Source organism: Brienomyrus brachyistius, chromosome 19 (assembly GCF_023856365.1).
Source record: "Brienomyrus brachyistius isolate T26 chromosome 19, BBRACH_0.4, whole genome shotgun sequence".
NCBI classification, from domain to species: Eukaryota; Metazoa; Chordata; class Actinopteri; order Osteoglossiformes; family Mormyridae; genus Brienomyrus; species Brienomyrus brachyistius.
The window spans coordinates 18101580-18128979 of record NC_064551.1 but is presented as its reverse complement, the minus strand read 5'-3'; the positions used below and the strand labels follow the sequence as shown (position 1 = coordinate 18128979).

General features: G+C 48.8%; 1 protein-coding gene across 1 annotated transcript; it reads left to right on the top strand.

Annotated features, from left to right (window-relative positions):
• Nucleotides 1-988: 988 nt before the first annotated feature.
• gareml (GRB2 associated, regulator of MAPK1-like) lies at nt 989-27399 on the top strand. Its single transcript, XM_048985331.1, has 6 exons — nt 989-1397; nt 9187-9327; nt 17213-17343; nt 19222-20409; nt 23617-23789; nt 25104-27399. Exons 1-6 carry the CDS (start codon nt 1286-1288, stop codon nt 26116-26118), a joined length of 2760 nt encoding a protein of 919 aa, XP_048841288.1. The 5' UTR covers nt 989-1285; the 3' UTR covers nt 26119-27399.
• The last annotated feature ends 1 nt before the right edge of the window (nt 27400 follows it).

The window sequence follows — 27400 nt, the reverse complement described above, 5'->3', positions numbered from 1 at the left end:
GGGTGGCCACCCTTGCTGCCCAGCTTGCTCTCACTTACAGAGAGCAAGTTGGGGCAGGTGTAGAGAGTCTCCCCACAGGGATCAATAAAATATCTTTTTAAAAGTGGTGCTTTGTATAGCATCTGTGTTTGTAGTCTGCGCATGAATGCCGTTGATTAGGGTTCTTCTAACCTTGTGTTAGCTCGATGCCATGTTTTAGGAGGACGATCGGAAGCGGCTCCTTGCTGGCCTGCTAATCTGAGGAGCGCCGGATCTGCCTGACACGTCAGAGTGGTTCATTCACAGACACAAACAGTCTCTGATGCATATCTACAGTATTCAAAGCTTTGCTGCCGTTTTGCATGGGAGTGGTTGGTTCCCAGCTAACCTCAGCTATAACGCAAAAGCGTATTTATCTGGTAAATATTAATTTACGCACCACTCATACATTAACATTGCTTTTCAGTTATAACAATAATAGTAATACAACCATGCCCAGCTCGTCATTAAAAATAATTGGCCGAATGTTATTGTTCTTTGTTAAACAGACCTGTACAACTATGTACAAGGGAGCATAACAAATTTTATAAAGCATGCTTTGGGAACAAACCCAATACCTGCGAGGGGGTCTGAGTTAATTACCTAATTTAGAGTCACGTCATGGTCGGTGCTTGAAGGCTGTGTACTATACGAGCATGTACTATGCATTGTACTGGACAAGCTGTGCAAAAGTCTTTAGGAAAGCACCTGCCTGATGCTTTACACTAATACACACACATGTATACCATGGCCTTGTACCATTGTGTATCACGATAACTTTGGGTTATAACCGGGATATAGAAATCCATAAAAGAAACTTCAGCGAAATACTGATACTAAAACCATACAATGAAGTACGGCTTGCGGCATGGTTCAGCTTTGAAGTCCTTCATCGGGCTCGGCTGATGTGAGCATCACCAACGCCTGACATAATGACTTGTAAACTTAAGCAGGCTGACTGAGTCTCAACGCACAAGCAGCCATTTTACCAGAAATTAGACAGTTGAAGAGCTCGCAGGCTGAGTCCCCGGAGCCCATCGCGGCCGGGATGCTGATTTGCCGTCTGTGGATCAGGGTGGTGCTGCATGCCATGCTGACAGCTTCTGGGAGGAGGTGCTGCTACTGACACATCCCTGGGGGAGAGGGATCCCGTCCACCTCTCAACATGGCGAAACCAGGAGGCAGCCCCGCAGAAAAGCAGCGGCTCCCTGTGATGGTGCTGTCGGTGCTTTCCGTCCGGCGTCCGTAGCGTTTATGATGCTGGAAGATGGACAAGTTTTCGGCGAGCATTTCCGAGATCTGCTGGAGCTCGGTGTCCTTGCCTCTAGATGTGGTGGTCGGCAAATTCAGGCTGCCGACCCTGGTACGACTGAGCCAAGGTAAGCGATTAAATCTGCAAGTTAACTTTTCCGATGAGCGTGTTTACTTATTATGGCAAAAAGAAGATGTGCTAGGTCTGTTCAAACTGCAAGTCACATGGAAAGTACACGCAGATCCACGGTACCCACACATGCTCAAATTTCTGCCCATTTTTAATAATAAAACTCATACTCATTTTGTCTGTTTAGTCGGATTATATTTGGGTCATCTGTACATTTCAATCAGTGCGCGCTACGTTTACTTCTTTGCACTATGTGCATTGACTTTGCACTTCGTTTTGCACTAAATGTGTGTGCTCTACGTACCTTTGCTGTTGTATGCACAAGAATTTCCTCCTGGGATCAGTAAAGTTTATCTGATCTAATCTAAATATATTAATCAGCTAAAACGGATGGCAAGCGCCGTGTGTAAGATTGATGTGTAGGAAACTGCGATCTTATGCTTTCTGTGTTTATCTGACCATGAAGGTGAAGTAACTTGCACATATCCTTCGCACTAACCATCAGCTGCTTCGGCTTTTCTGCCTGACAAAACGCTTATTTCGGACTTGGCAAATAAAGGTGACAAAGTATCTGTTGTATTCCTAAAGTGATTCGCAGCCATTCACATGCTAATTTTGTAATCAGCAACTGAGTGTCTTGAATACTAAGAAGTGTGGGGGAGGACTCGTCTAAGTTTGGGAGACAAAATAATGGCCGGTCACATGAAATAAACGCGCTCGGTGCAGCGGCGCCCGGTCTCGTTAGACTCACTGCCCACCATAAAAATCACCAAAGTCGGTGTTGGTCTTATTTTGTGCGCAAATAAGGATCATTAGCCAGAACAGAAAGTTGGCAGGAGGCATGCGACTAAGTGGCCTGAAGAAATGATGGTAGGAACTGCTGTCTGACCTACCTGTGTGTGTGTGTGTGTGTGTGTGTGTGTGTGTGTGTGTGTGTGTGTGTGTGTGTGTTGGTGTGACTGTGTGTCTGTGTGTGTGATTGTTGGTGTGACTGTGTGTGTGTGTTAGTGTCTGAGGAGTCGTGTGTGGCTCAGCAGGTTAGGAAGTTCTGTCTGTAATCAGAAGGTTGCTGGTTTGGAACCCAGGGTCAGCAGAGTGATGTCACTGTTGGGCCCATGAGTAAGACTTGTAACAACATTGCTCCAGGGACTGTCTGACCCCAGGGACTGTCTGACCCCACTTTCTCAAATGTGTCGCTTTGGATTAAAGGTGTCTGCTGCGGAAACACACAAGTATGTTGTGTGTGTGTTTAATCATCATCCAGAGAGAAGTGCTTTTCAGAGTCACATTACGTGACACACAGACTTCCTACATTTGACTAAATCTTAATTACATTCTCCCTTAAACTGGTTAACCATATTTTATTTTGTTTTCATTGTGGCTATTTGGCAAAAAATATTTAAAAGATGGTGTAATGTTGCGTTGTATAAACTGCTAAACAAAAAAATATGATACATTTTTATATTGAAAGAAAATCATGGATTCCTAATTTGTTATTAACAGATGGGATGCTAAGAATTACTTTGAAAGTGAAATACTGTTTAATTCAATATTATCTGTATTTTTTTTGTGGCAGTTTTGTTTATGTGGTATATCCATCGCCATAAACTGGGGGGGGGGGGTATCAGAGCCTATCCTGGGAACCAACCCTGGGCAGTCACCAACAACACCACACACACACACGATTTAGACTCACCAATCAGCCTGCCCTGCATGCTTTTAGACTGTGGGAGGAATCCAGAGCCACAGGGAGAGAGTGCAAACTTCACACAGAAAGGACCCAGGATCGAACCCGGGATCTTCTTGCTGTCAAGTGGCAGCACTAACCACTGCACCACTGTTTATTCAGCCTTATATGTTTTAGTTCCTGTTCCTTAAAACATCAGATGAGGAAAATGGGCATGTCTGTGGGGTAATGGGATGGAAGAAAGGGACAGTTTATGAAAGTTAAAAAATATTTTTCAGAGATTGTAAGAGGTTCTTAAGTAGGTCAGTGAGTATTTGGACAAAGGGCTACCTCAGAGCCTCCATTTACCAAAGATGGCCGCCATTCCAGATTGGGTTGCTTGGGTGCTAACAGGAAGGACCAATCAGTGCACACGCCAGGTACGGCTATCAGTCACTGGTGCTTAAAGTTCATTAAAAACATGGGCAGTCTGACGATGCTGATGTGACTCGACAGGATATCTGAACAGTACATGTTAGTGCAGATAATGTTCCTACAGACCAGGAACACCATGCCCCCTGCTGTCCAGTATATTTATTGCAAAGCCTGAATCATTTGGCACTTGATTGCACCACTCAATCATTTTCATGGAATGACACCTTTTCCAAAAAGCATAGGAACTATTCATCCGTCTGCCTGTCCATGGAATATGGGAAACATATTTCCTAATATATCCCTAACATATTCAGAACATTGCATAATCATAAGTAAAAAAAATCTCGCCAGTGTGTGGCATGGTGGTCAGCACAGGGATCTCTACCCTGCCTCTATCCATGTGAGTTTACACGGTCTCACATGGCCCCCCACAGTCCAGTAACACGCTGAGGTTAATCGCAGGTACCAGGCGGCCTGCGGGTGTGTGTGTGTGTGAGTGACTGGTGTGTGACTGTGGGAATGGGGATGGCGCCCCATCCTGGGTTGGTCCCTGTCTTGCGCTTGTAGTCACCGGGACCGTGAATAGGTGACCGTGAAGTTTCAGAAAATGGATGGGTAGAAATCTTATGAAAATAATTTATTTTTAATCATGTTTATTCACATTTTGTCTGATGAAAGCAGTTGTTACTATTTTTCTAATATTTATAAAATCCTCCAACCTCATGGTGTTTCCTGTTGCCAGATTGGGGCACTTACTGACTGTGTGTGTCTGTGTGCATGTGTGTGTGTCTGTGTCTGTGTGTGTGTGTGCATGTGTGTGTCTGTCTTTTTGTATGATTGTATGTGTCTGACTCTCTCTCTGTACGATTGCGTATATGTGTGTGTATGTCTGTCTGTCTGTCTGTCTGTCTGTCTCTCTCGCTGTGTATGATTGTGTATGTGTGTCTGTCTGTCTGTCTCTCTCTCTGTATGACCGTGTGTATGTGTCTGTCTGTCTGCCTCTCTCCCTGTATGATTGTGTATGTGTGTCTGCCTGTCTCTCTCGCTGTGTATGATTGTGTATGTGTGTCTGTCTGTCTCTCTCTCTGTATGATTGTGTATGTGTGTCTCTGGGTACCTGGGTTTGTATTTTTGTATTAAAACCCGTTACTTTTTAGCTCCTGGGGATTTTCAGGTCCCCACAATATAAACCTCAATTTTATTAAAATCCAAGAATGCAATTAAAAAACTAAAATATCCGAAAGTCTTGTATTTTCTTTAGTTACTTATAGTTAAGGTTAGGGCTGGATAGGGGTTAGGGTTATCATAGTTAGAGTTAGGGTTATGCCCATGGAAATGAATGGAGAGTCCCCACAATGATAGAAATGTGTGTGTGTGTGTGTGTGTGTGTGTGTGTGTGTGTGTGTTTCCCTTACCTGGCCCAGGTGAGCTCTCTCACAGGCGCAGGCTGGTACCAACCCCAGACCCAGTTATTAAGTGCCTTTTGATGCTTGGGCCAGCCTGCTTTCAGAGTTTCTTTTAAGTATTTTTACAGCATTAAATCAATCAGCCTTGCATTTCATCTGAGACATTTGTTCCGCTTTAAAACACGGCGTTGGGCAGAGCAGCCACCAGCGAGCCGCAAAGGGCTAAATCCCTGACACGACGGAGATGTTCATGTACCTTTAGTATAGAGCGGGGACCATCTTCCGTCAGAGACAGCACAGGTGAGGCTGCCTTTGGGGGCAGGCCTCTGACTATCCGGCCAGCTGAGTATCTGCGTGGGAATTTTTACAGTTTTATTTCTTTAGCCGACACTTATATCCAAAGCATCATACATTTTTTGAGAGCAGGGCCAGTCAGTCCCTGGAGTGACTGGAGGTTAAGGTCCTTGCAGAAGAGTCCAACAGTGAAACCAGTGAAATCCCACTCTACCCGTCCTGGGACGTAAACCGGTGACCTTCCAATCGCTGCCACAGCACCTTAACCCACGGTTCCACACCCCCCTCGCCCTGTGTAAAACACAGGCCCCCCCGGCGTATCTTCACTAAGGCTGCGACTGGCATTATTTCTGCCTCTACTGTCTCCTCACTTACGGGGGCTGCGTGTAAAACGTCCGTCTCTCTGAGTAATTATGTGATGCGCTGGGCTGTATTAGGGGTTGCCATGTGGATAAGGGGGGGGGGGGGCGGCGGATCAGCTTGGGGGTGGGAGGCATGTACATGAAAGCTGTGTAATTACTGGGGCTGAGCAGAGTCGCCTTATGGTAGCATCACACAATCCAAGGCGCTCACCAGGGCCCCCAACCCAAAACACTCTCATTGCCCCCACAGCCCCCATGTGACATGCCGCTGTCACAGCGGTCAGGCATGAAAAAGGGGGAAGTCCCTCTATTCTGCTGAACGATGCGCCGGCACCTCAGCCCCCCCACTCTCGGCCCTTTCTGTCCCCCTTGCGCCCTCAGACCTTTACCCCCCCACTCTCGGCCCTTCCCCCCTAACACCCTCAGCCCTTTCTGCCCCCCGCCCTCGGGCATTTCCCCCTCCCATCCTTGGCCTTCTTTCCCCTCGCTCTCGGCCCTCCCCTAAACCCTCTTCCCCCCTCCCACCCTAGAACCCCCTGCGCTCCTGGCCTTCTTTCCCTTTGCCCTTGGCCCTTTGCTCCTTTCCTCCCATCCCCAGCCCTCTCCCCCACCTTTCCCGGCCTCCCCGTCCTCGGCCCATTTCCTCCCCGCCAGCACCCTGGCTGGAACGCGGCACGGCCCACGGCCTACAGAGCGAAGGTGCCTCCGGCCAGCTGGACCGCATGCAGTGCTCCACACCCACACGCAGCACTGAAGCGTGTTCCAAGCATGTCCTGCGGGAGTACGGGGCGCCCAAACGCCATGGGTGTTTTCTGTTGCATGTCTGACACATATGGATTGCAAGGTTCTGGCAGTCAGGGCAACTGACTGGGACCTTAATTCCAGAACTTTCCATAAGAACTGAATTTATGTCTGAAGAGTGACACATAAGTAAGTAAATAAACACATAAATTGACGCAGGCTTATTCTGTCTATTGCTCAGCGCAGTGCAGATCACACTGTGTCTGAGGGGAGATTCATCCCCAGAGAGTCCGTGGGGGGGGGGGGGGGATTCTCTTTAGGCGAGGCAAGACCATCTAAGCCTTTGCTTAACTTGTGTGTTTCCTTTTGTACTTCTTTTCTGTACAGGCACAGAGTTCATTAAAATGGATACAATTCATAGGTGTGTCTGCCTGTCAGACTCTGTGTCAGACTCTGTGTCAGACTCTGTGTCAGACTCTGTGTCAGACTCTGTGTCAGACTCTGTGTCAGTCTCTGTGCCTGACTCTGTGCCTGACTCTGTGTGTGTGTTTGTCTGCCACTGTATCTGTGTCTGTCTCTTTGTCTGTATATCTTGCCTCGTTGTTTCTCTGTGTGTGTCTGTGTTTCTGTCTGTGTTTCACATCCTCTCTCCTCTCTGCGGTTTGTGTTTCTGTTCTCTGGTCGACTCCTTGACGGTGGTGATGACGTAATCAGCCACCGAAAGCTGCTCCTCGGCCCCCGTGTCCGCTCACTCTGATTGGCTGCCTGGACGCTGCCCGACGAGAGCTTGCTCTAAACACCCTTCACATCCGGTCAGCGCTGTTTCGGATTGCTCGACCACACGCCATGCCCCATGGGCTTCCGTCTGTGGGGCAGGCGACCCCCCCACTGATGGCCACCCCAGATGGTGCCAGTCGGCAGGCAAACGGGCGTCTGCTGTGTTTGCCGCCTGCCAGTGGTGCTTCAGCGTGCCGGTGCCCCCTGCCTTCTGCTGCATAACCAGCGCTCAGTTTATACCACAAATCGTCAGCCTGACTTTCATAGGTGATGCTTTTTCAGAAATGGTAGCATAAGGGTCTAAACATCCGTCCGTCCATCCATCCGTCCATCCATCCATCCATCCATCCATCCTCCAACTGCTTTTCCAGTACAGGGTGACAGTGAGCCTGGGCCCTGTGCCAGGAGGCAGAGGGCACACCCTGGCAGGATGGCACTCCATCGCAGGGTACACACTAAAGGCAATTCAGAGGAACGGCATATTTTTGGAGTGTGGGTGAAAACCCACACAAAAACACGGAGAACATGCAAACTGCACACACACAGTGGGGGTCTTATTGTGACCCCCCCACCCCGGAAGGTGTGAGAGCAGGATACCTCCCATCGCACAGCCTGAATTTAAGCATAATTCTTGCCAAAAGCCCCTATTAATAGTGGATGTCGTATCCAACAGCAGGTGAAGCCTGGTCGTGACCACGCCCACTTCTGAGCGCCAAACAGCCCATGTGTCGGTGTCACTCATCCTGAAAGTGTCACCCGCTGTTGCTTTCATTTATCCAGCATTTTATTTCATTGATTATTTTTTTCTGTGTTTCATCTTTGAGTTACTCAGCTATAATGAGTATAAATTAACCTTTTTTGTATCATGTACCCCATCAGTGTGAAAATAAAAGACTGAACCAACTAATAAAACAAGTACCAGTAGCTTGAATTCTGTTAAGAGTCACGGTGATGTGTGTGGGTGATTGAGGGTGGGGCTGTGTATTAAACTGCCCCCCCAGTGAGTAATTTAGATGAAGACTGAGTACAAATACAGAACACTAGACCTCTTGGTAGTAAAAATTTGCATGTTAGACTACATTTTTTACTGAATAGTCAGCTATTAGCAAAAATTCTTAAGTTCCATCCCTGGGTGTGTATGATTGTGTGTGTGTGTGTGTGTGTGTGTGTTTGGTTATATACAGTTAAAGTTAGGGCTGGGTAGGGGTTAAGGTTGTCATGTTGGGATTAGAGTTTTCCCCATAGAAATGAATGGAGAGTCCCCACGAAGATAAGGTAATGCATGTACAGTTTCTCATTTTGAAAATCTCACGCCAATCAGCTGATCAAAATTGACAACACTGCTTCTGGAATATTCCTCATGTGACAGACGTTTCGTAACTTCTAAATCATATGTGGCAGAGAAGATACCCTGTCAGTAATCACAAATCTTGAAACCTCTGGGCTGGTTTTGCTAGTTGGATCTTCTTGTTCGGCCGCTGTCTTCACACTGGGCTATGGGATCTCCTCTGGATGTGAAGTTCTGTCAGCTTCTGCTCTGAGGACGCTCAGATGGACCTCATGCTGACAGAAACCGACAAAGGTTCAAATCCCAGAAGCGTATAATTCCCATGTGAGATCAAATCAAACTTATTGTCATTTCAGAAGATGTAGTCATACAGTGAAACAAAATAGTTTATCCAAGACTTGAAATGTGGCTTTACACAGGACAAGTCAGACACACAAGACGGTACAGAATATATGAATATTTATGGTGTACATAGTGCAGCTTTTGACTAGTGCTCTGCCGAGGGTTTGATTGTACATTCGTTTACAAATGTACGTGTACGCAGCTTTCAGTGGAAGGACAGAAGTTAAAAAAAGTGTATAAGGCACAGTGTATGCCAGTCCCTGCATTTGTTACGTGCAGCTCATGTAGTTACGAATTTAACTCCAGATTGGAGTTTACCAGTGTCATTCAGTAAAAACACCTCAGTATGATGTGAGATTCCAAAGTGGGTGGCATCCCTTCCTGGTCGTGCCACGTGTGGATCCGGCTGGCTGTGGAAGGGTGGGCGATTGCTGTGTGGCTCTGGGTCTCTGACTGACAGCTGTCCGTCTCTGTAGGGGATCATGTGGAGGGCCTGAGCGAGCAGGACGTGCTGCTGCTTCACTCTTGCAGGCAGTGGACCACGGTGACGGCTCACAGCCTGGAGGAGGGTCACTACGTCATCGGGCCCAAGATCGACATCCCTCTGCAGTATCCAGGTGGGAATCTCTCTGCCCATCTACGTGTGCTAATCTGGACGTGTTATGCTTTCTCCAAATGCAGGCAGCTCTCAAATGATGTAAGCCATCCGTCCAACAAACCCTTTTGCAAGTCAGATTTTATATGTCACATTTGGACAATTCCAAGGGCCTCTGAGTGACAGGGGGCATAAAAATTGAGAACATGATTGGATTGGTCTGGGGTGGGGGGGGCAATATGATACTAAGTCAAGAGTTGTTTGTGTTCTTGCTTGTGTTTTGCCTCTGGATCCTTTACAATGAGCTCGGCTGAATGTTCACCGCTGTGATGAGCATTGATTGCATGATTAACCTGCACTGGGTTTATGGTCGCTGCCATAAGATCCTGTTTGAAGGTTATCTCTCTGCCTCTCTGAGTCGGTGTCTGACTGCCGGATATGAACCTCAAGCCCAACTCTTGACCCAAACTCTCTAAAAGGTTGTTAGTAATTAGAGTAAACTATGCGCATGTAGCATGAGGCTCCTTAAAAGGATGATTAGCACGCCGGGGGGGTAACAGAAAAGGAGAATGCGTACAATTACCTAATCTGATTGACCGTCTGTGACATGCGGATCGGGCCGGACGCTCCCGCCACGAGGTCGCTTAGGTGACAGCAGGAGGAGATGAGGTCAGAGTTGAAGCGGGGGGGGGGGATGGCATGAGCCGGACCCGGCGCCAGGTCGCCGGGGGCTGTGGGGTGGGGGCCATTATTGACAGATGGTGGGCAGGCGGATCTCTGCGTTATTCTGAGCGGCTGAGGTCACTGCAGCTTTGGGGGAAGTTCAGTTAATGGACGGCTGTAAGTGCTGCCTGCTCCGGGCTCGCTAATAAATAAATAATGCATAATGGAGATCCAGTGTACTTAATCACAGGTCTCTGAAGGCAGGCTCTGAATGGACAGACAGGATGGGTCCTCATCAGCGGCTGGGGGGGGGGGCTTGTTAACAACATCGGCTTTTTTTGTCAGACCGAACACGAGTATGAATCAGCTGCAAGTCAGGATTTATCAATGGTTTTCCATTTAGCTCTTGTAGCGGGGGTGGGGGGGGGGGGTGTGTCCGCTGTGCCACCGTCCCCTGGCTAAAATCATTGGGTGGGGGGGGATCATGCCGATTTATTCACAAATTAGACTCTCATTCACTTTTCCAAAGTTAACTTTATCAGTCCATCCTAGGATACGTGATCATTGTTGGACCAGAGCCGCTTCTCTTTTTGCTGGTATTGTTTACGTAGTGAGGCTGGTTTTATGTGCAGTACTGCTGCCTTTGGGAGGGACATTGTTGGAAATGGATATGTGCCATCTATCCATGCATCTTTCTATCTATGTTTATAAGATTACGTGTGATACCCAGGCTCCCTCGGGACGTGGGTATGGGGTTAACAGCCGGAAGCCAATCCGGGCTTGGCGGGAGACGGTGTGGCTCTGCGCCCGCCGAGGTGGCGTCATCGCGGGCATTACATAACCGCGGGGCGTCCTCTGCTGGGGTTTCTCTGGGAGGTGGGCAGAGGGGCATTTCCGTGTCCTGCCCATTTTCATCGGGAGCGCCAAAGGCACCCGACACCTATGACACACTGGGCGTCTTCTGGGCGTGTAGCGACGGTGCAGTGGGATGATGGCGCGCAGCGAGTAAGATGGCTGCACCAGATCACCACACCACACCGGCCGACGCCCCCCTTCCCTTAAACTCCCCCTAAACTCCCCCCCTCCGGTTAACCGGATACCACACATCTGCAAAAATAACACCGCAGATGTTTTAAATGTGAACCTGCTCTGTGCCCATTAAGCTGCATCCTGGAAGATGCATGTAGGGTATTTATGTTTCGGAATGATCGTCGTGCAATGAAGGGTACAAGTCGTCATCCTTAAATGCGCAAATCATGTCACAGAAGCCGCGTCGAGCGATTTCATCTCCAACCACAAATGTTTAAATTCCTTACCTTCGGCAAAAATCCACAGCCACGTCCTTTCAATGAATAATAATATTATGAAAGTGATATTCTCAGTCTTCACATCAAATTTATTTAGCCGACACTTTTGCCCCAAGTGATGTATATTTTTTTTTTTGTAGAAAGCTGGGTCAGACAGTCTCTGGTGAAATGGGGGGGAGGGGGGGTTAAGGGTCTTGCTCATGGGCTCAACCGTGAAATCACTCTGAGATTTGAGCCAACACCCTTCCGCTCATAGACACGGCGTCATAACCCACTGAACCACACAGTGGCCCAGTTTTAATGTGTTTAATGCAAAATAATCAGGCTTCCTGTGCTTTGGAAGACATCACGCTTTGAGTCCATTTGTAGGCTGCCTTTGCGTAATCACCTTTTCTCCATTTCATGGGTTGCGCGCGGGGGGGGTGTTTGAGAGGCCGGTCATTCCCCAAATATTTTCCCAGCGTAATGAAATAAAAGAATGTGTCTGAGAACAGGAGGCTCTGGAGTAGGGGTGGGGGGGGGTGGGGGGGGCACATTCTCTCCAGGGGAGACACCACCACACTGTGGGCGGAGATGAGGTCAGCGCTCGTGACCGGAGCGTTTATTTCAGGGCACCTCCGGCAGCGCCGGGCCGTGAGGTAATGCCGCGTTGCACCGATCCACTGGAGCTCGCTGTCACTAAGAGTTTAGTGGCTGCAGAATGGTGACAGGTGACAGGTGCTGGTTTTAGACGACAGCCTGGGCAGCGTTTCACAGCCTGTGGATTTTAGCAATTAATTACGAGTTAATTAGTTAGCGTCGGTAATCATCGCTCAGTGAAGTATGTTTTTCTGGCAGGGCGGGGTGGAGACCAGGTAATTCCCTTCGCTGAATCGCCTTTGAAGCTCTGTGTCACTCTTACCGAGTCTGAGACGTGGGGGCGGGGAGAGACGGTGAAGTCAGAGATAAAGCATTTACTGTGTGCAAATGATGATAAATGGGCCATTTTATCAGCCCTGTGCAACCCTATCTGCCACTAGAGGTGCCCAGACGAGGCTTTGGCAGCCAGGCCGACCCAGGCCTCTCCATCTGCTCGGAGACCCGCCCGCCTGCCGGCCAGGGAGGCCCCCACTTCCCCATCTGCTCCTGCCCTCCGACACCCTCGGCTCCCTGATTGGCTGCAGGTCGATCCCTCGGTCACGGGGCAGCAATCCGCAGGGAGAGAGCCCTACGCCCTCCCACCACCCCCCCCCCCCAGCTTAATGCGAATTTAAAAACACATGCTCCTCTCCGAAAGGCGTTGATCGCCACGGGGAGGGGAGCTCAGTGACCTAAGGATGGCAGACGTTATTGTAATTATTACTAATCGCGTAATATAGTGCAGTGCGGGGATGGACGGTGCAGCCGCGCGCATTATGTGGTGATTTAGTGCATTCTCAGCATCGCAGGCGCCATATGGCTTCCTAATCGGCCGGCTTGTGTGAGGATGCCCACCGATGCGTCCCCCCGTGTCCCTGTCACACCGAGGGTGTCCGCATGGGCCGCCTACCATAAACACCCCTCCTTTCAACCCAAGGGAAACTTCCTTTGTATGGCTGTACTCTACACCTTGCTTTTATTAAAACAGCTCTTTAGGGGGCCAAGCAGCGTAAGCTGAGGGATTTCTGTCGTTTTTCTGCTAATATTCTGTAATGCTGGGCAGCCGGTCGACCTCGGACCCCCGCAGAGGCTTTTTTGGTTCTACTCCTCCTTTCTCTTCTTTCTTACTTCCCTCCTCCTTTTCCCCTGTTTCTCATACCTTTTTTAGATTATTTGGATCTTCACACATTCTTGGTGGCCAGGAAGGTCAGTGGTGCAGGTGCAGAAAACGAACGGCAGGAATGCAGCACTGAAAAATACTCAAAGAATCATAATTATGAAATTATTATTACATAACTGAATTGCTAAACAGAGGAACGGGAGTGGTATTGATTGGTTGCAGGGCTGTGTGCCTGTCAGGTTGCTCCATTGTGAAATTCCTAAGGCTTCTTTAAAATATTTAAACATAGAAGCATATATTCATGTGGAGTGTGTAATGTTTATAGTGTTTAAAAAACTGCAAACCATTTCCGACTTTAATTAACGGAAGATGCCTAAATGTTTACCGTTTATCTCCAGCTGTGACTTTTGATGTCAAAGACATTAACATCAAAGCATTCTAGTGAGAGTCATGTATTTAAAGATGATAGCACTGCAGGTGTTTATTGCTAAAGCCTTATGATGATTTGCATACTGCTGATTGTACTGAGTGGTGGGGAGCTCTGCAGGTTAGAGGTATGCGACTGTGTCTGGGATCCAGCGGAAGGCAGAGTAATTGTTTCACAGATGGACCCTTAAACCCAAATCCTCCCGGGATCCCAAAACCTCACGAGACCGTGGTGTCTGACCCCAAGCTTTTCCTCGCTTGTATGTCTGCTATATACTGTAAACAATAAACAAAGCTTTGCATCGTCTGCGACAGGTTGCTTGCCCCCCCCCTTCGTTAAGGTAGTGACCCCTTACACTTCACATGGGCAGAGGCATAGGGTTGGCATTAGCGTTGGTGTTAAGGGACCAACAGCCTTTTCACGAAAACACATCCATCCATCCATTCATTCATCTATCCATCTATCCATCCATTTTCTATACCTGCTTGCCCTATTCAGGGTCACCATTCACAAACACACACAGTAACATGCTGCCAAAATGGCCATTTAAAACTGGTCAATAAAGACTTTTCAGCACTTGGCATGAACCTCCACCCGTAGTTATGGTTCTGTTATATATACTTCCTAATGGGATCTCGCAAGTCATAGGACATAGGAATATATTCCTGAACACGAACTACAGAATGTTACATTATCGACAGAACGGGTGAAATCACAGCTTGCATCGTGAAACGAGTGTCGTGAGATGAGCAGGCTAGGACAACATAGAAAAATGAGACAAAAGGTTATGTTAGAGTTTTTCAAAAGCAAACAGGCAATTGGATATGATTTTGTGCCCCCCCCCCCCCCCCCATGCCCACCCCTTGGTACGGATGTTCAAATGCAGCCATATTAGAGTAGCAGTTCTGAATGTCAGAGTTACATCCCACTAAGTCCGGAGAGTAAAGGCGTGTGACAACGAAGGCAATACGAAAGGAAACAAAATACGAGGCATAACCAGTAAGGTCTGATTTATGACATTTACAGAACATTTACAATACTGCAAACCCCCAGCCCGGGACACTGTAGGCAGCACCGAAGAAAAGAAGAAAACTACAAAAAAATCTTCTCTAAAATTTAAATTATTTCAATCAACCAAGTGACTTCAGGAATAGGAAAAAACGAAAACCAGGCTGGCTGTCTTTAAATAATTACCTGGCAACCCAAACACAAAACACAGAGGTGCTTCCTAATCTAACGTGCCTAGACAGCCAACTTCTGCCAATGTGCAGTGGTGGATCTGATGGGCAAATTATATCTGGACCCGACCTTTTCTGGTACAGAAAAGGGCTTTCTGGAACAAAAGCTGTGCTCTGGCAGGTCAAACTAAATGCGTGTGTGCAAAGAGCGCTGATAGTCATAGAGCAAAGATGAGCACAGATAATTACAGAGCACAGAGTGGCAAGGCAAGGAGGCACTTTAGGTCACGCCCTCTGTCGTTGGTTTATAGCATCCTGGAGGCGGAGCCAGAAGCAATTAACCAATCCTTGTCTTCGGTGCTCAGGATACCCTTCCCAGGAAAAAATCTGCAACACATACATATACCCCCATATACCTAAGCAAGGTCCATAACATCAGCAAGTTAGACAAGTATGCGCTGGCTTTGGGCATGTGCTGTGGCGGCCTGGACTGAAAAATTGGCCAAGTGAATCAAGTTTCCTAAAAACAACAGTTTTCTCTTTTGGTCCTAAGGGTAAATAAATTATATTAATAGAGTATGTCAGGCGCTGGGTGTTAGCGCAGCATGGCTTCAGCAAAGCATGATGGGTTACAGCACTGAGCACCGAGGTTAAGGGTTAATTAAAGGGGGTGGGGCTGGGAAAGGCTATCAGTGCTGGCCCTCGTCCCATGCAAATCCCCAGAGCTGAAAGACACTGCGGTGAGGTGGACAGGCTTTCACACCCCCCTTTGTCCATGGGGACCAGCAGCCAGCTCAACTCCATGCAACAAAGGCTTTGACCACCAGCTCCATGGGGTGTGAAGCTGCACCAGCTGAAGGAGGCCTTTCATGTAATCTGCAGACTGTCCAGTTTCTCTGGCGTCGACCCCGAGTCCTAAAGCCACTTACAAAAAGGGGGAAGGATGAACTGAAGTAGGGAGCCTCGGATTTGCAATTTAATACAGAGGCTAGAAGGTAAACAGAGAAAGAGTTTCGTCAGTTTGAGTTTCTGCCATTTAACGTTTTGCTTGATTAATATTAATTAGTAGTTATTCATATACCTATGGGTATGTGTGAACACGGCTGTGTACGATGCTGCTTCAGTCGGCGCTGCTGGATCCGTAAGCTGAGGCTTGGCAGACCTACTGAGTTTGGTTCCATGTCCTCAAACAGTGCAGAGGGTTGGCCTTGCTCTGGGGAAATGCCGCTTTCCACTGCCTGTTACTGGTTGTAGCCATTAGTGGGCGTGGCCTCGTTCCATTGGTCTGCTGTGACTCCTCCCATGGCTTTTGAAAACGCTGCCGTGGATGCTGGGTAATGGGGTGCCCTGTTTTTTTCCTGTTCCTCCATTGTAACAAGTTCTTCCGCTGCATTGATTTGTTTATTTATTTTGTTTGATAACGACTCCCCCCCCACCCCCACAATGATGGTGACAGGCTTGGAGAGTTTGGAGTGCAAGAATATCAAGGTCATTATAGCATCTGGCTTTAGAAAACATCATAACACCCAAGGAACTTCCAGGCTGGAGATACTCAGAAGTGCAATTAAACCATTAATCCTTCTGAATTTTATTCTTTCTTGCAGCCACATTAATAGTTAAATTTTTCTGTGTATATTTTTTATTATCTTCAGTTCTGTGATGTTTGTCCGATCTTGTGTAAATGATGAGTATAGTGTGAATTTCAGATAAAAATGCTAGTTTACAATATATATGGTTATGATAATAACTCCACATTTCACTAAATTACAGAGCTTTTTATTACGAAATCATGCTGCTCATGTCACTACATGGATTTACACCTTTTTTAAAATGGCAAGGAAACCTGTTGCTAGGTAACTGAAGGCTGAAAATCTGTGGGTCTTTGGTGGCGTGTGAACCTCAGTCAGGGGAGATGAACATCAGGGACCCGTGAGCAGGGGGGACATTCATCGAAGGAGACCCTTCAAAATATCCTGGCCTTTGTCTGGCCCCTTCGACCCCAGGGCCCCTGCACGTCTGGGAGGGTGTCATACAGACTGGTGTTCTCAGCTCCCCAAATTTCTGTTCCCTGAAAAAGGATTGAGGAGATGTCATCTTCTGTGCGTATCAAACATACATTCTACACTGACTCAGATGGTAGCAGCTGATGTGTTAATAAATAAACCCCCCCCCCCCCCCCGATGTGCTTGAGAGTATGATCGGTCAATGAAAAGATTTCAGACTCTTTATGGTTCATTTATTATTTTCTTGTTTAAAGAAATCAGGGGGAAAAAAAACTTGTTCTTGTGGTTTCAACACGTCCATTTCTCCACAGGGAGGATTAACTAACGGCCCAGCTGGCATCTAAAGAACAGTCTTTTTTTTTTTTTGGTTCACTCTTTTTCTGGAAGCTTCCAGCCTGGCTCTGTTGTTGTAAATGCTGTGATGTATTAGATCCACCTCAGCTCTTTATGGCTGATTTTCCCGCTTGCTGGAGTGGAGCCCGGCCTTGAGAGATGCTTGATGGATTCGCTCTTCTTCCTGTCTGTCTCCGAGTTTCTCCGTCCCGTCTCCGGATGTTTGACCGAGTCCCTGGTGGCCTTTTTGTTGTCCAGGGAAATTCAAGCTGCTGGACCAGGACCGTGATGTGCGGGAGCCGGTGCAGTACTTCGCCAGCGTGGAGGAGATTGCCGGAATATTCCCCGACAGAGTGTTTGTAATGGAGGCCATCACCTTCAGTGTGAAGGTCAGTGGTGGTGAGACCTTGCTGTACCCAGACCCACAGAACCGCGCTCTGGGTTAGAGGATGTATCTGCGGTGTCATGTGACTTGCCTTGTGACTCTAGTTCACACTCCAATTACAGCCCCCGTCTCGCATCCCTGTGATGGGCAGCAAGTAAAGAGTCCTGTGATTGGTTATTTGAAGGGTTGTGGCAGGAAGGTGGACTTAAAAATGAATCAATAAAATGCACTCTGCTGTACAGCTTTAATTCTGTTCCATTTTGTCAGGAACCATAGGTGTTTTATAAGGATTAGCTAGTTAACATTATCAGCCTGTATTGTAAAACCCTACCATTAGTGTTTTGGGATAATTTGTTCTCTAGAGTGAGCTCCTGTCAAAGCCCGTGTGACACCTTAGGTTGCCTATGTCACCTTAATGCCACTGGTTGCTAAAAAAATGGAATTTCACAGAGAGATCTCAAAATGACCAGAATGAAATCAGCTTGGGAGGGCCAGTCATATGATGGATAACAGTAGCCCTGGCCTGAGGAGGAGGGGAGGCAGATGGGCTAAGAGTGCCGACGTGACCTGACCAAATGTAGCCCTTTCTTAGCATGGTCACAGAGCCCGGAAAATAAGGTAGCAAAAAGCTGCACAGCAGGGTTGCCTTTTCATTCATTCACCATCATTGTAGCATCTATGCTAATGGAGCCAGTCTGTACTGTTCCGAGGGACGCCTCATTGTCACTCGACTGCACACTTCCCAGGACTGTTGTCTGGAGCAGTCAGAGGGACAGGACTCAGGGATGATTAGGGAGAAACTAAACGCTCAATGGGCTCTCCTCACTCAGCCATCATTGTGAAAAACCACACGGACGTGGAGAGGGCCCATCTGACAGGTAGTGGCGTTTAATGGCCTCACTCTGACAGGAAGTGGAGTGAAATGGCCTTACTCTCTGACAGGAAGTGGAGCGAAATGGCCTTACTCTCTGACAGGAAGTGGAGTGAATCTCCCATCTCTTGTACCTTTCGTGGGTCAAAGTATGTTTCAGGTGTTGGGAATATTTATGAAGAAGCCCTTCAGATAAGCACCCCTGCAGGTCAGACCACCTGATAATCTATCTGAAACTAAACAGGTTTGGGGCTGGCTAGTACTTGGATAGGAGACTAATCATTAAAACTGGGCTGCTGCTGGAAGCAGTGTTGGTGCAGCCAGCAGGGTAGCCCATCCTGTGGTCTGTGTGGACTCCAATGCCCCAGTGTAGCGATGTGGACACTGTGACTAACAGGGTAGCCCATCCTGTGGTCTGTGGCCAATTTAAAAGCTGGCCTCCTAATCATCCCCTATATCTAAACTGTAAATTCTCTCCTGCCCCTTCCCCATCTTACCTACGGTGTGGTGGGTGCACTGGCGTACAATGGCTGCCATTGCATCATCCGGGTGGGTGCCACACGGTGGTGATTGAAGTGGCTCCCTTTTGGTTGCGGAAAGTACCATATAAAAGAAACATTCATCCATTCTTAAGTCCTCCCTTCCTCCAGTATGATTTACAAATATTTGTGCAGTCTGATTGGCTGGCTTGATGGCGTGACCAGGGAGGGTCCACATGGCTCCAATAATGTTATCACGCTTCATTGGATGGTGATTTTAGGCCAGTAACAAACACTTTCTCAAACCTCTTCATTCTTATCTTTTAGTTGTTTGGTAACACATTGACATTTGTGTTTTAGGCCAGTGATGTTAAGTACCTTGGATCTGGGTTTGGAGTTCATGTCATTAGCTGCTGTATTGAGTACAAACACACACACATACACACACACACTGCACATCTATCATTTTAACTCTTTGCTGTTACCCTGCTGGTTTGTGTATTTTACATTCTGCCACCACTCATTGTAACAGGTCGTGTCTGGAGAATTCAGCGAAGACAGCGAGGCCTACAACTTCACACTGCAGGCGGGCGACGAGCTCACGCTCATGGGCCAGGCGGAGATCCTGTGCGCCAAGACGGTGCGTGAAAAGTCACGCTTCAATGCCATCCTACGCAAGCTGGGCAAGAGCAACACGTTCACCAAGCAGGTGAAGGGCAAGATGCTGTGCCTGATCTGCATGAACCACCGCACCAACGAGAGCATCAGCCTGCCCTTCCAGTGCAAGGGCAAGTTCAGCACACGCAGCCCGCTGGAGCTGCAGATGCAGGAGGGCGAGCACACCATCCGCAGCATCATCGAGAAGGTCCGCCTGCCTGCCAATGTCACCGTGCCCAGCCGGCCCCCCCGCAACCCCTACGACATTCACGTCATCCGCGAGGGCAACCGCTACAAGTTGGTGAGCATCATCTCCAAAACGGTGGTCCTCTGTTGCATCCTGCGCAAAGAGGAAGTGATCCCTTTCCACTTCCTGCTGCTTACGGACATGCCGCGCTTTATCTTGCCAGAGGGGCTCCTCAGGGGCGACCCCATTTTCGAGAAGGTCACTTTGGAGAGCGCCTTAATCTGCCAGGAGAAATTCAACCCGGATGACTACTCAAAAGCGGTGAGGGAGGCTAAGACCGACTTTACAGAGGAGTGCACCAGTCCGCGGCGAATCCGTGTGTGCCTCCAAGGGTACACCTCCCCAGGCTACGGGCGTGACGACATCACACAGTCGCTGCAGCGCCTCTCGCTGTGCGTCTATGGCGGCGGCTCCTCACTGATCAGTGCCAATGGCGACGGGCATTCCCAGAGCTGCAGAGACTCACTGGGGGAGCAGCAGATCTTGCCACACGAACTCCTCACGCCCAGCGAGGGCGGCGACACCGATCGCGAGTACATGACGCCCGATTGGCCTGACGGTGAATTCCGGAACCCTGAGCAGCTGGAAATTCCGTATGAAGAGCTATGGATGAATCAGAACCCAGCGGCTCACGGCGACACCTGCGGAAATCCCGCCATGTCGGACCCCACGGGGAAGGCGGAGCACAACTTGATTTCCTTCCACTCCTCTTCTTCCTCCTTGGAGAGTGCCATGGGGCCATCCCACGTCAGCGTGGTGCAGATCGAGACGAGCACCGTCCCGACTCCACCTCCCGTGCCTCCTAAGTCGGAAGCTGTAAGTACTCCTCGATCTCTTCTTCCGAAGAAGGTTTAATCGATTAAAAACTGTCCCTGTCCTGTTAAGCCAGGTGGTCTGCAGAGTGCAGGCCCACCACAGCCCTTTTTTTGATATTTAATCACAGGAAAAAAATGGTTTGCAGAGAGCCCTCAAATCCGTGTCTTGCTCGCACTTTTAGGAAGACAAGCAGATGTTTTTTTATTACACTTCACCTCGGTCATAAAACACTAATAGACACATTTCTGAGCTTCACTGAATAATTCATTTAACGCTGCTTTTAAACTGCAGGCTCTGACCACCAGTTTACTGGAACCCTGCTCTGTGCAGAGGAACATTAATAGACCATGATGGTTGTCTGTACATTATGCACGGGAGGCAGCCTGTAAAGTGCGGACATAAGGGGCCCGGGGGGTCCGAGCAGAGTCGCATGCACACGGAACCGACAAGGAGCCGGTCCAGTCACTTCAGTGTTAATATGAAACGCGATGCGTGGCTGGACTTGTGGATGTGGGGAGACGAATGTTCAGGAGGCTCCAGCAACTCATAGCGGGAGAATTATACCCTGTGGCACATTCTGAAAGAACTGATCTCTGCTCGGGGCGGGGAGACTCAGTCCTGCTCCAGAAGCTCCTAGCAGCTCTGGCGGCTTTGTTTCCCCCCAAAAAAGGTCTGATCATCCATCCATCTTCTGCACACTTATCCTGGTCAGGGTTTGCAGGCCGGCTGGAGCCTGGCCTGATGTTCCTCCACAATTTGTCATTTGACGCTACATAGTGGAATATCTGGTCCTGTGCTCGGTTGATGAGTGCAGGGAAGCCTCTCTGTTATCATGTCAGCGGTCTCCAGGTAGACTGTTCAACGTGGAAAATAAGGCTTTCTGGGGAGGCTGCAGTGTTACCATGTTAGCGGTAAATAAGGCTAAGGCCTTGTGGCGAGGCTGCAGTGTTACCATGTTAGCGGTAAATAAGGCTAAGGCCTTGTGGCGAGGCTGCAGTGTTACCATGTTAGCGGTAAATAAAGCTAACGCTTTGTGGTGAGGCTGCAGTGTTACCATGTTAGCGGTAAATAAGGCTAAGGCCTTGTGGCGAGGCTGCAGTGTTACCATGTTAGCGGTAAATAAGGCTAAGGCCTTGTGGTGAGGCTGCAGTGTTACCATGTTAGCGGTAAATAAGGCTAAGGCCTTGTGGTGAGGCTGCAGTGTTACCATGTTAGCGGTAAATAAGGCTAAGGCCTTGTGGCGAGGCTGCAGTGTTACCATGTTAGCGGTAAATAAGGCTAAGGCCTTGTGGTGAGGCTGCAGTGTTACCATGTTAGCGGTAAATAAGGCTAAGGCCTTGTGGTGAGGCTGCAGTGTTACCATGTTAGCGGTAAATAAGGCTAAGGCCTTGTGGTGAGGCTGCAGTGTTACCATGTTAGCGGTAAATAAGGCTAAGGCCTTGTGGCGAGGCTGCAGTGTTACCATGTTAGCGGTAAATAAAGCTAACGCTTTGTGGTGAGGCTGCAGTGTTACCATGTTAGCGGTAAATAAGGCTAAGGCCTTGTGGTGAGGCTGCAGTGTTACCATGTTAGCGGTAAATAAGGCTAAGGCCTTGTGGCGAGGCTGCAGTGTTACCATGTTAGCGGTAAATAAGGCTAACGCTTTGTGGTGAGGCCGCCCCATTACTATGTCAGCAGTCTCCAGGTAGATTCACAGGCACATTAAATAAAGCCGCTTTTCTCCTGCACTCTCAGTACTTTCCCTTTTCCATGGACTTCCGGTCCAGTAGCAATACCAAAGGTTCCAGTGCCTAAAGTGCCAAACTAGCTAGGGTACTATTTTAGTACTTTAGGGTGGGACTTGCAAAGTGTTCATTCCTGATTGGTTATGCAGTTAGCGTGCCTCTGAAACATAATACATTTGTTGTGTAGAAAAAATTTGCAAACTCAGAAAACAACAATAAAGTAAAAAAAAAAAAAAAAAAAAGATTATAAATAATGAATAGATGAAGAGACCCAAGTTTTAAATGTGATATAGTCAGAAAAACCATCTGGATGGTGCAATGAGAAAAAAATTTTTTTTTGAAGTACCAAAAGTATGGTACCTGGTGCAGTGGAAAAGGACTCTGAGGCCTTGTGGTCTAGCTGCTTCGTTACCATGTCAGCCATCTCCAGGTAGATTGACGAGCATGGTAATTAAGGCAGGGATCGAGGCCTCCTCGTTCCCACGGTTCATTAGTTAACGGCCCCTGGGCAGATGGACACAGAATGTAAATAAGACCCTGCCTAGATTGTTTGATGATGGACTGTTTGCAGTACTTGAGAAACGAGGGGAACGGTCGGATGTAAATAGCACCCTCTGAATGCCATGCGTAGCCCCTCGCTCCCGATACAATGGCGTTTATGGGCACACACGCCAGGACATATCCTAGCTGCCCTCAGACTTCAAAATCAAGAGGAACTGTGGGTATTTGGAGCTTTTCGGCGGCACAGACTGACCGAGAGTAAACAGAAGGAATGATGTTACTGTGTGACGCATGTGGGGATAGCCATGACGAGGGCTGGGACGGCGCCCAAGGCCCTTGACATCGCTTTCCATCTTCCTTTATTCCATTCGTCTCACGGAAATGGGAGACTTTGACTTGGTCGTGTTTTTTTGTCCCTATCAGAGGTGCAGAACACCGTACGGCACAATGAATCTGTCACTGTGATTTGTAAACCATGTGAAGAACCTGCAGGATTTAATCCCGGTCAAAATATGAAAAGGAAACCCATGAATTCTTATCCAGTGTGTTTTTCCTGAAGTGACACTTTGAAAAATGAGGAGTTACTAAATTATGTGAATGTGGAGAGATGTTTTTTTTTCCCTCGCAGTTTGGCATTTCTGCTTATGTGTGTGTTGGGGGGGTACACTTGGCTGGCAGGGGGTCCAGATACAATCCTGCACAGTAGGTCCCCCACCCCATAAATGCAGCTTGTTTCCAGGTGATCACCATGGCATGTGTATCTCTTTGTGAGCCAGGACAAAAAAAAGCACCTCTTTACACACAGCTGTGCCTCAGGGCATTGTGGGATATTTGTTCACTGTGCAAAATGTACATCTCCCTGCTCACCTTTCTTTCATCACTCCTCTTTTTATGCAGTCTCTGCCCCTGTCACTTACTCTTGACTCGAGCTCCTTCTTCTTGTCTCCGGTTGTTTCAAAGCTTCTCCCCATGTCTGGCACAGGTGAAGGAGGAATGCCGCTTCCTCAACGCACCCCCGGTCCCGCCACGGGCTGCCAAGGGAGGCCCTGCCCCCAGCCCACCGGTCCCGCCACGGTTCCCCAAGTGCCAGCTGCCTCCGGCCTCCGGCACCCCCAGCCCTGGCCTCTCCTACTACTCATCGGGGCTACAGGACGTGTGAGTGTCCACATAGCCACTATGCATTATGCCCCTTTCTGATATAATATGATCTCAAATGAAATGTCTAAAAATATTGCCTTATCCTGGGCTCCTCAGTTATTGTTACATGAAGACTAAGGGCGCAAGCCAGAGTGTGGTGAAAGGACTAGCGATGTTGCCATGGTAATGCCCAAGCAGAGCATGCACTTCCTGTTCCCGTTCACCCCCCCCAGTTTTATGACGCCTATAGTTTTAAAGAAATCTGAATAGTCTGGAACTTTCTTTAGGTTGAAAAAAAAGCATCTTCATGACTTCTAGTTTGACATGGGGAAGGGGGTGCCTGAATCCTCTCCCCGGCAGCATAGGGGGCCCCTGAATGGCAGAGCTGATATGTGTATGCAGGACGGACGCCATTTAGGCGAGCTGCCTGGGCAGCGTGAGGAAACCACAAAGTGTGTGGGAGAAACATCCAGGTCTCGGGGAGATCAAGCGAAGTGCCTGACACCCAGATGCAGGATTTGAACCCACAACCCTGGGGGGGGTGGACAACAGTGCTACCCACCCCCCATATAAAGTAATGTGCTGTGTTTTATTATCATGATTATTATTATTACTGGGTAAGTGATCGGGAAAAGGATGCCAGTTAGTGCATTATGACGAGCTGTTGTTTTGGTTCGCGGTGCCGGTCCCATGCTGTATCTCTGCAGCTCCAGTGTCCCAGGGCTCTGCGGGCTGGCCGAGCAATCATCCCCCCCCCACCCCCCATACTGAATAAATTGAATCCCTGCCGCCCGGCTTCCTGTGACGTGCCCTCCGGAAAATGAAGCAGCCCAGCCGGATTCACTCTGCTCCTTTGAAGTTCTTCTAGGGATCCGTACAAAACGGAGCATTGAGCTCCTCCGCTGCCATTACCAGCTAACTAACCCGCTTTACCCGTTTCACAATCGCAGCATCAGTGCTGTAAATAAGTCACTTCCCCCCGCGGCCCTTCACTGCCTCCTTTGACTCATGCTTGACGTTTTAATCACCAAACTGCAGCTGTCTGTTTTAAAATCCTCCCTCCTCCAGGGGTATTATGAGGGATATTGTATGCTTTACATTTGTGTGATTAGCCTGCATCCACTGGTCTGGATTCACCTTATACCCACCATATTGCTTATATATGGTGAGGGGTGGTTGACTTATGTTTTAATTCTTCCATTAGAAACATGAAAAATGAGAAATACTTGACTTAATGGAGCATAACAGGAAGAGTGGGCACAGCGCCCCTTGTGGTAGGAGTGTGTTCCTGCCGTTGTGTTGACACATGTCCCCCTTTGCTGACCCTCGCAGCTCCGGGCCTCGCAGTGGCAGCTGCTCGCCATCCCCGGATTCCTACTCCCTCTACTGTTACCCCTGCACATGGGGAGACTGTAAGGCAACCGACTCGGCCAGCCGCCCACTCACCGGCGGTGGGGGCAGCCCCGGGGTGCAGCCTGCCCAGGCTTCCTGGTCAGACCCCTGGGCCTTGTCAGACAGCACGCCCAGTGTGGCCAGCGGTCGCTCCACGCCGCTCCTGAGCACAGACTCCACACACAAGAGCTACTATAGCTGCCCCAGACTGAAGCCCCCGCATTCCCAAAAGCGCTTCGCCCCCTTTGGGGCCTTGAACCCTTTTGCCAACCCCGGCTACGCACGGAGCCCATCCTCGTCCTCGTCCCCAGCAGAGTGGCTGGACAGCAGGGACCGGCCGCGCCCCCCCTCCCTGTCCTCAGACACCTTTGAGTCCTGCGTGAGCCGCATATCGCCCGACATCGCCGCCCCCAAGGCTGGGCGCGACACGACAGGCAGCCAGAATGAGCAGAGCCTGAAAGGCAGCGAAGGCAGTCAGGGGACTGGGCCAACCCCCCCTCCCCGGCCAGCCAAAGGCTTTGAGGCTGAAAACATCATCATCAGGAGCGTGGCCCCGCTCTCCCCCACCGTCGTCAGGGGGGCCGAGGGCGGGATCACCAGGGTTTACCTCACACAGGGCGTCATTGAGGTCCCCCCCACGTCCACCAAGTGCAGCCCCGAGAGCTCCTCCTCAGCCTCCTCCGGGGATGCCCCCGGGTCGACCCGGACTGGCGGGGAGGAGTCTATGTGGCACCCCCCCTCGGACCTCTCCATGCTCTCTGTAGAGGAAGTCTCTAAGTGCCTGCGCTTCATCGGCCTGTCCGAGGACGTGGTGGCCTTCTTCGTGAGGGAACGCATCGACGGCAGCATCTTCGTGCAGCTGACGGAGGAGATACTGTCCGACGACTTCAAGCTGACCAAGCTGCAGGTCAAGAAGATCATGCAGTTCATCAAAGGCTGGAGACCCAAGATCTAAACGCAGCTTGACTGCGGCTGTGCTTGTGAGGACCGTGGTTCAGACCTGTGCAGGGCGGGGGGCGGAGCCCCATGACAGCAGAAATGTCACTAACACAGGCCTAGCAGCCTTCCGCTACTGCTCTTCCTGCCCCATGGCCGTTTTAGAGGTCACCCTCATTCTGGGTTCACTTAGAACCTGACGGGTGTCTGCGCAGGGAATTAAACCACCGGTAAGCGATATGGTCGTGTGTCCCCAAAGGACAGTGTCTGCTCACCGAGTCGATGTTGTGTGTCTGAGCTTTATGAATGATTTTATGAATCATCTGATGAATCATTTCATGTGCCTTGTGGTTTAAAATCATTATTTGTGGAAAAAGCTTCCGTGTGAATTGATTTCGAGTAACTTCCGTCTTTTTTTAATGTGAATTATATGTCCGGCTGAAGCCAGGACTTGCTGGACTTGGAGTGGAGTCTAAAAGTCTGTAAAACACAATGTTAAATGCAGAAGCTTAATGTTCATTTCTTCCATTTATTTAAATACAAGCCCAACCTGGAATGACTTTTGGACCTTTGACTGAAGAGGGTTATGCAGTCGGGTGAGGGTGGTTCTCACAGCTGAAAGGGAAACACTCCTGAAACGCCCTTCAGCACAAACGGTTGTTTACGTTAAGTTTGGCGTCCTCCAGGTGCTGGGGTCCACACTGCCCACCAACCCGCATCTCTGCTGCCCTTCCAGCTGAAGCCAAGTGGACAAACTCTGACAAATCACAACAAAGTTGTACCCTGGGTCTCATTGCTAGGCGACTGCTTGGACGGATCCCAGAACCCCTGGCATTTGCCAGAACCACTTCCAGAACAGCGTGGTTCCTCTCTCAACACAAGTAGAAACCACTAGTTCTCCAACCACTTTTTTTTTATATATATATATATATATATATATATAAAATAAACTTCTTACAGCCGAACTCTTAAAAAGGGAAGCAAGTATCTTTTGTACGACCATGAGAACATGCCTGTAATTAAGTACACTGTATTAAAGGACTGTAATTTGAGTTTACTAATCACTGCTGTCTGTGTATAGTGTTTGTCAGATGGCTGTAAATTACAGTTTAATTACTGGGTTTTAACATCTTTGTGCCCAAAACTTTGTATGTATATTTATGGATCGACTTTATTTCCCTTCTGTAGAGCATTATATTATTAAATAATATTTAACAAACGTAGCATTATTTCAATTGTACTGAAATTTTATTTTCTGTATGCTTTAATCCTTATGGATTAGAAGAAAATAAATAGCATAC

Excerpts from the sequence above, each read along its gene's own strand:
- gareml (XM_048985331.1), top strand. The coding sequence starts at position 1,286 with ATGGACAAGTTTTCGGCGAGCATTTCCGAGATCTGCTGGAGCTCGGTG. Across the intron at positions 9,328-17,212 it reads CATCCCTCTGCAGTATCCAG|GGAAATTCAAGCTGCTGGAC; the intron begins GTGGGAATCTCT and ends TTTGTTGTCCAG. Across the intron at positions 23,790-25,103 it reads TCATCGGGGCTACAGGACGT|CTCCGGGCCTCGCAGTGGCA; the intron begins GTGAGTGTCCAC and ends TGACCCTCGCAG.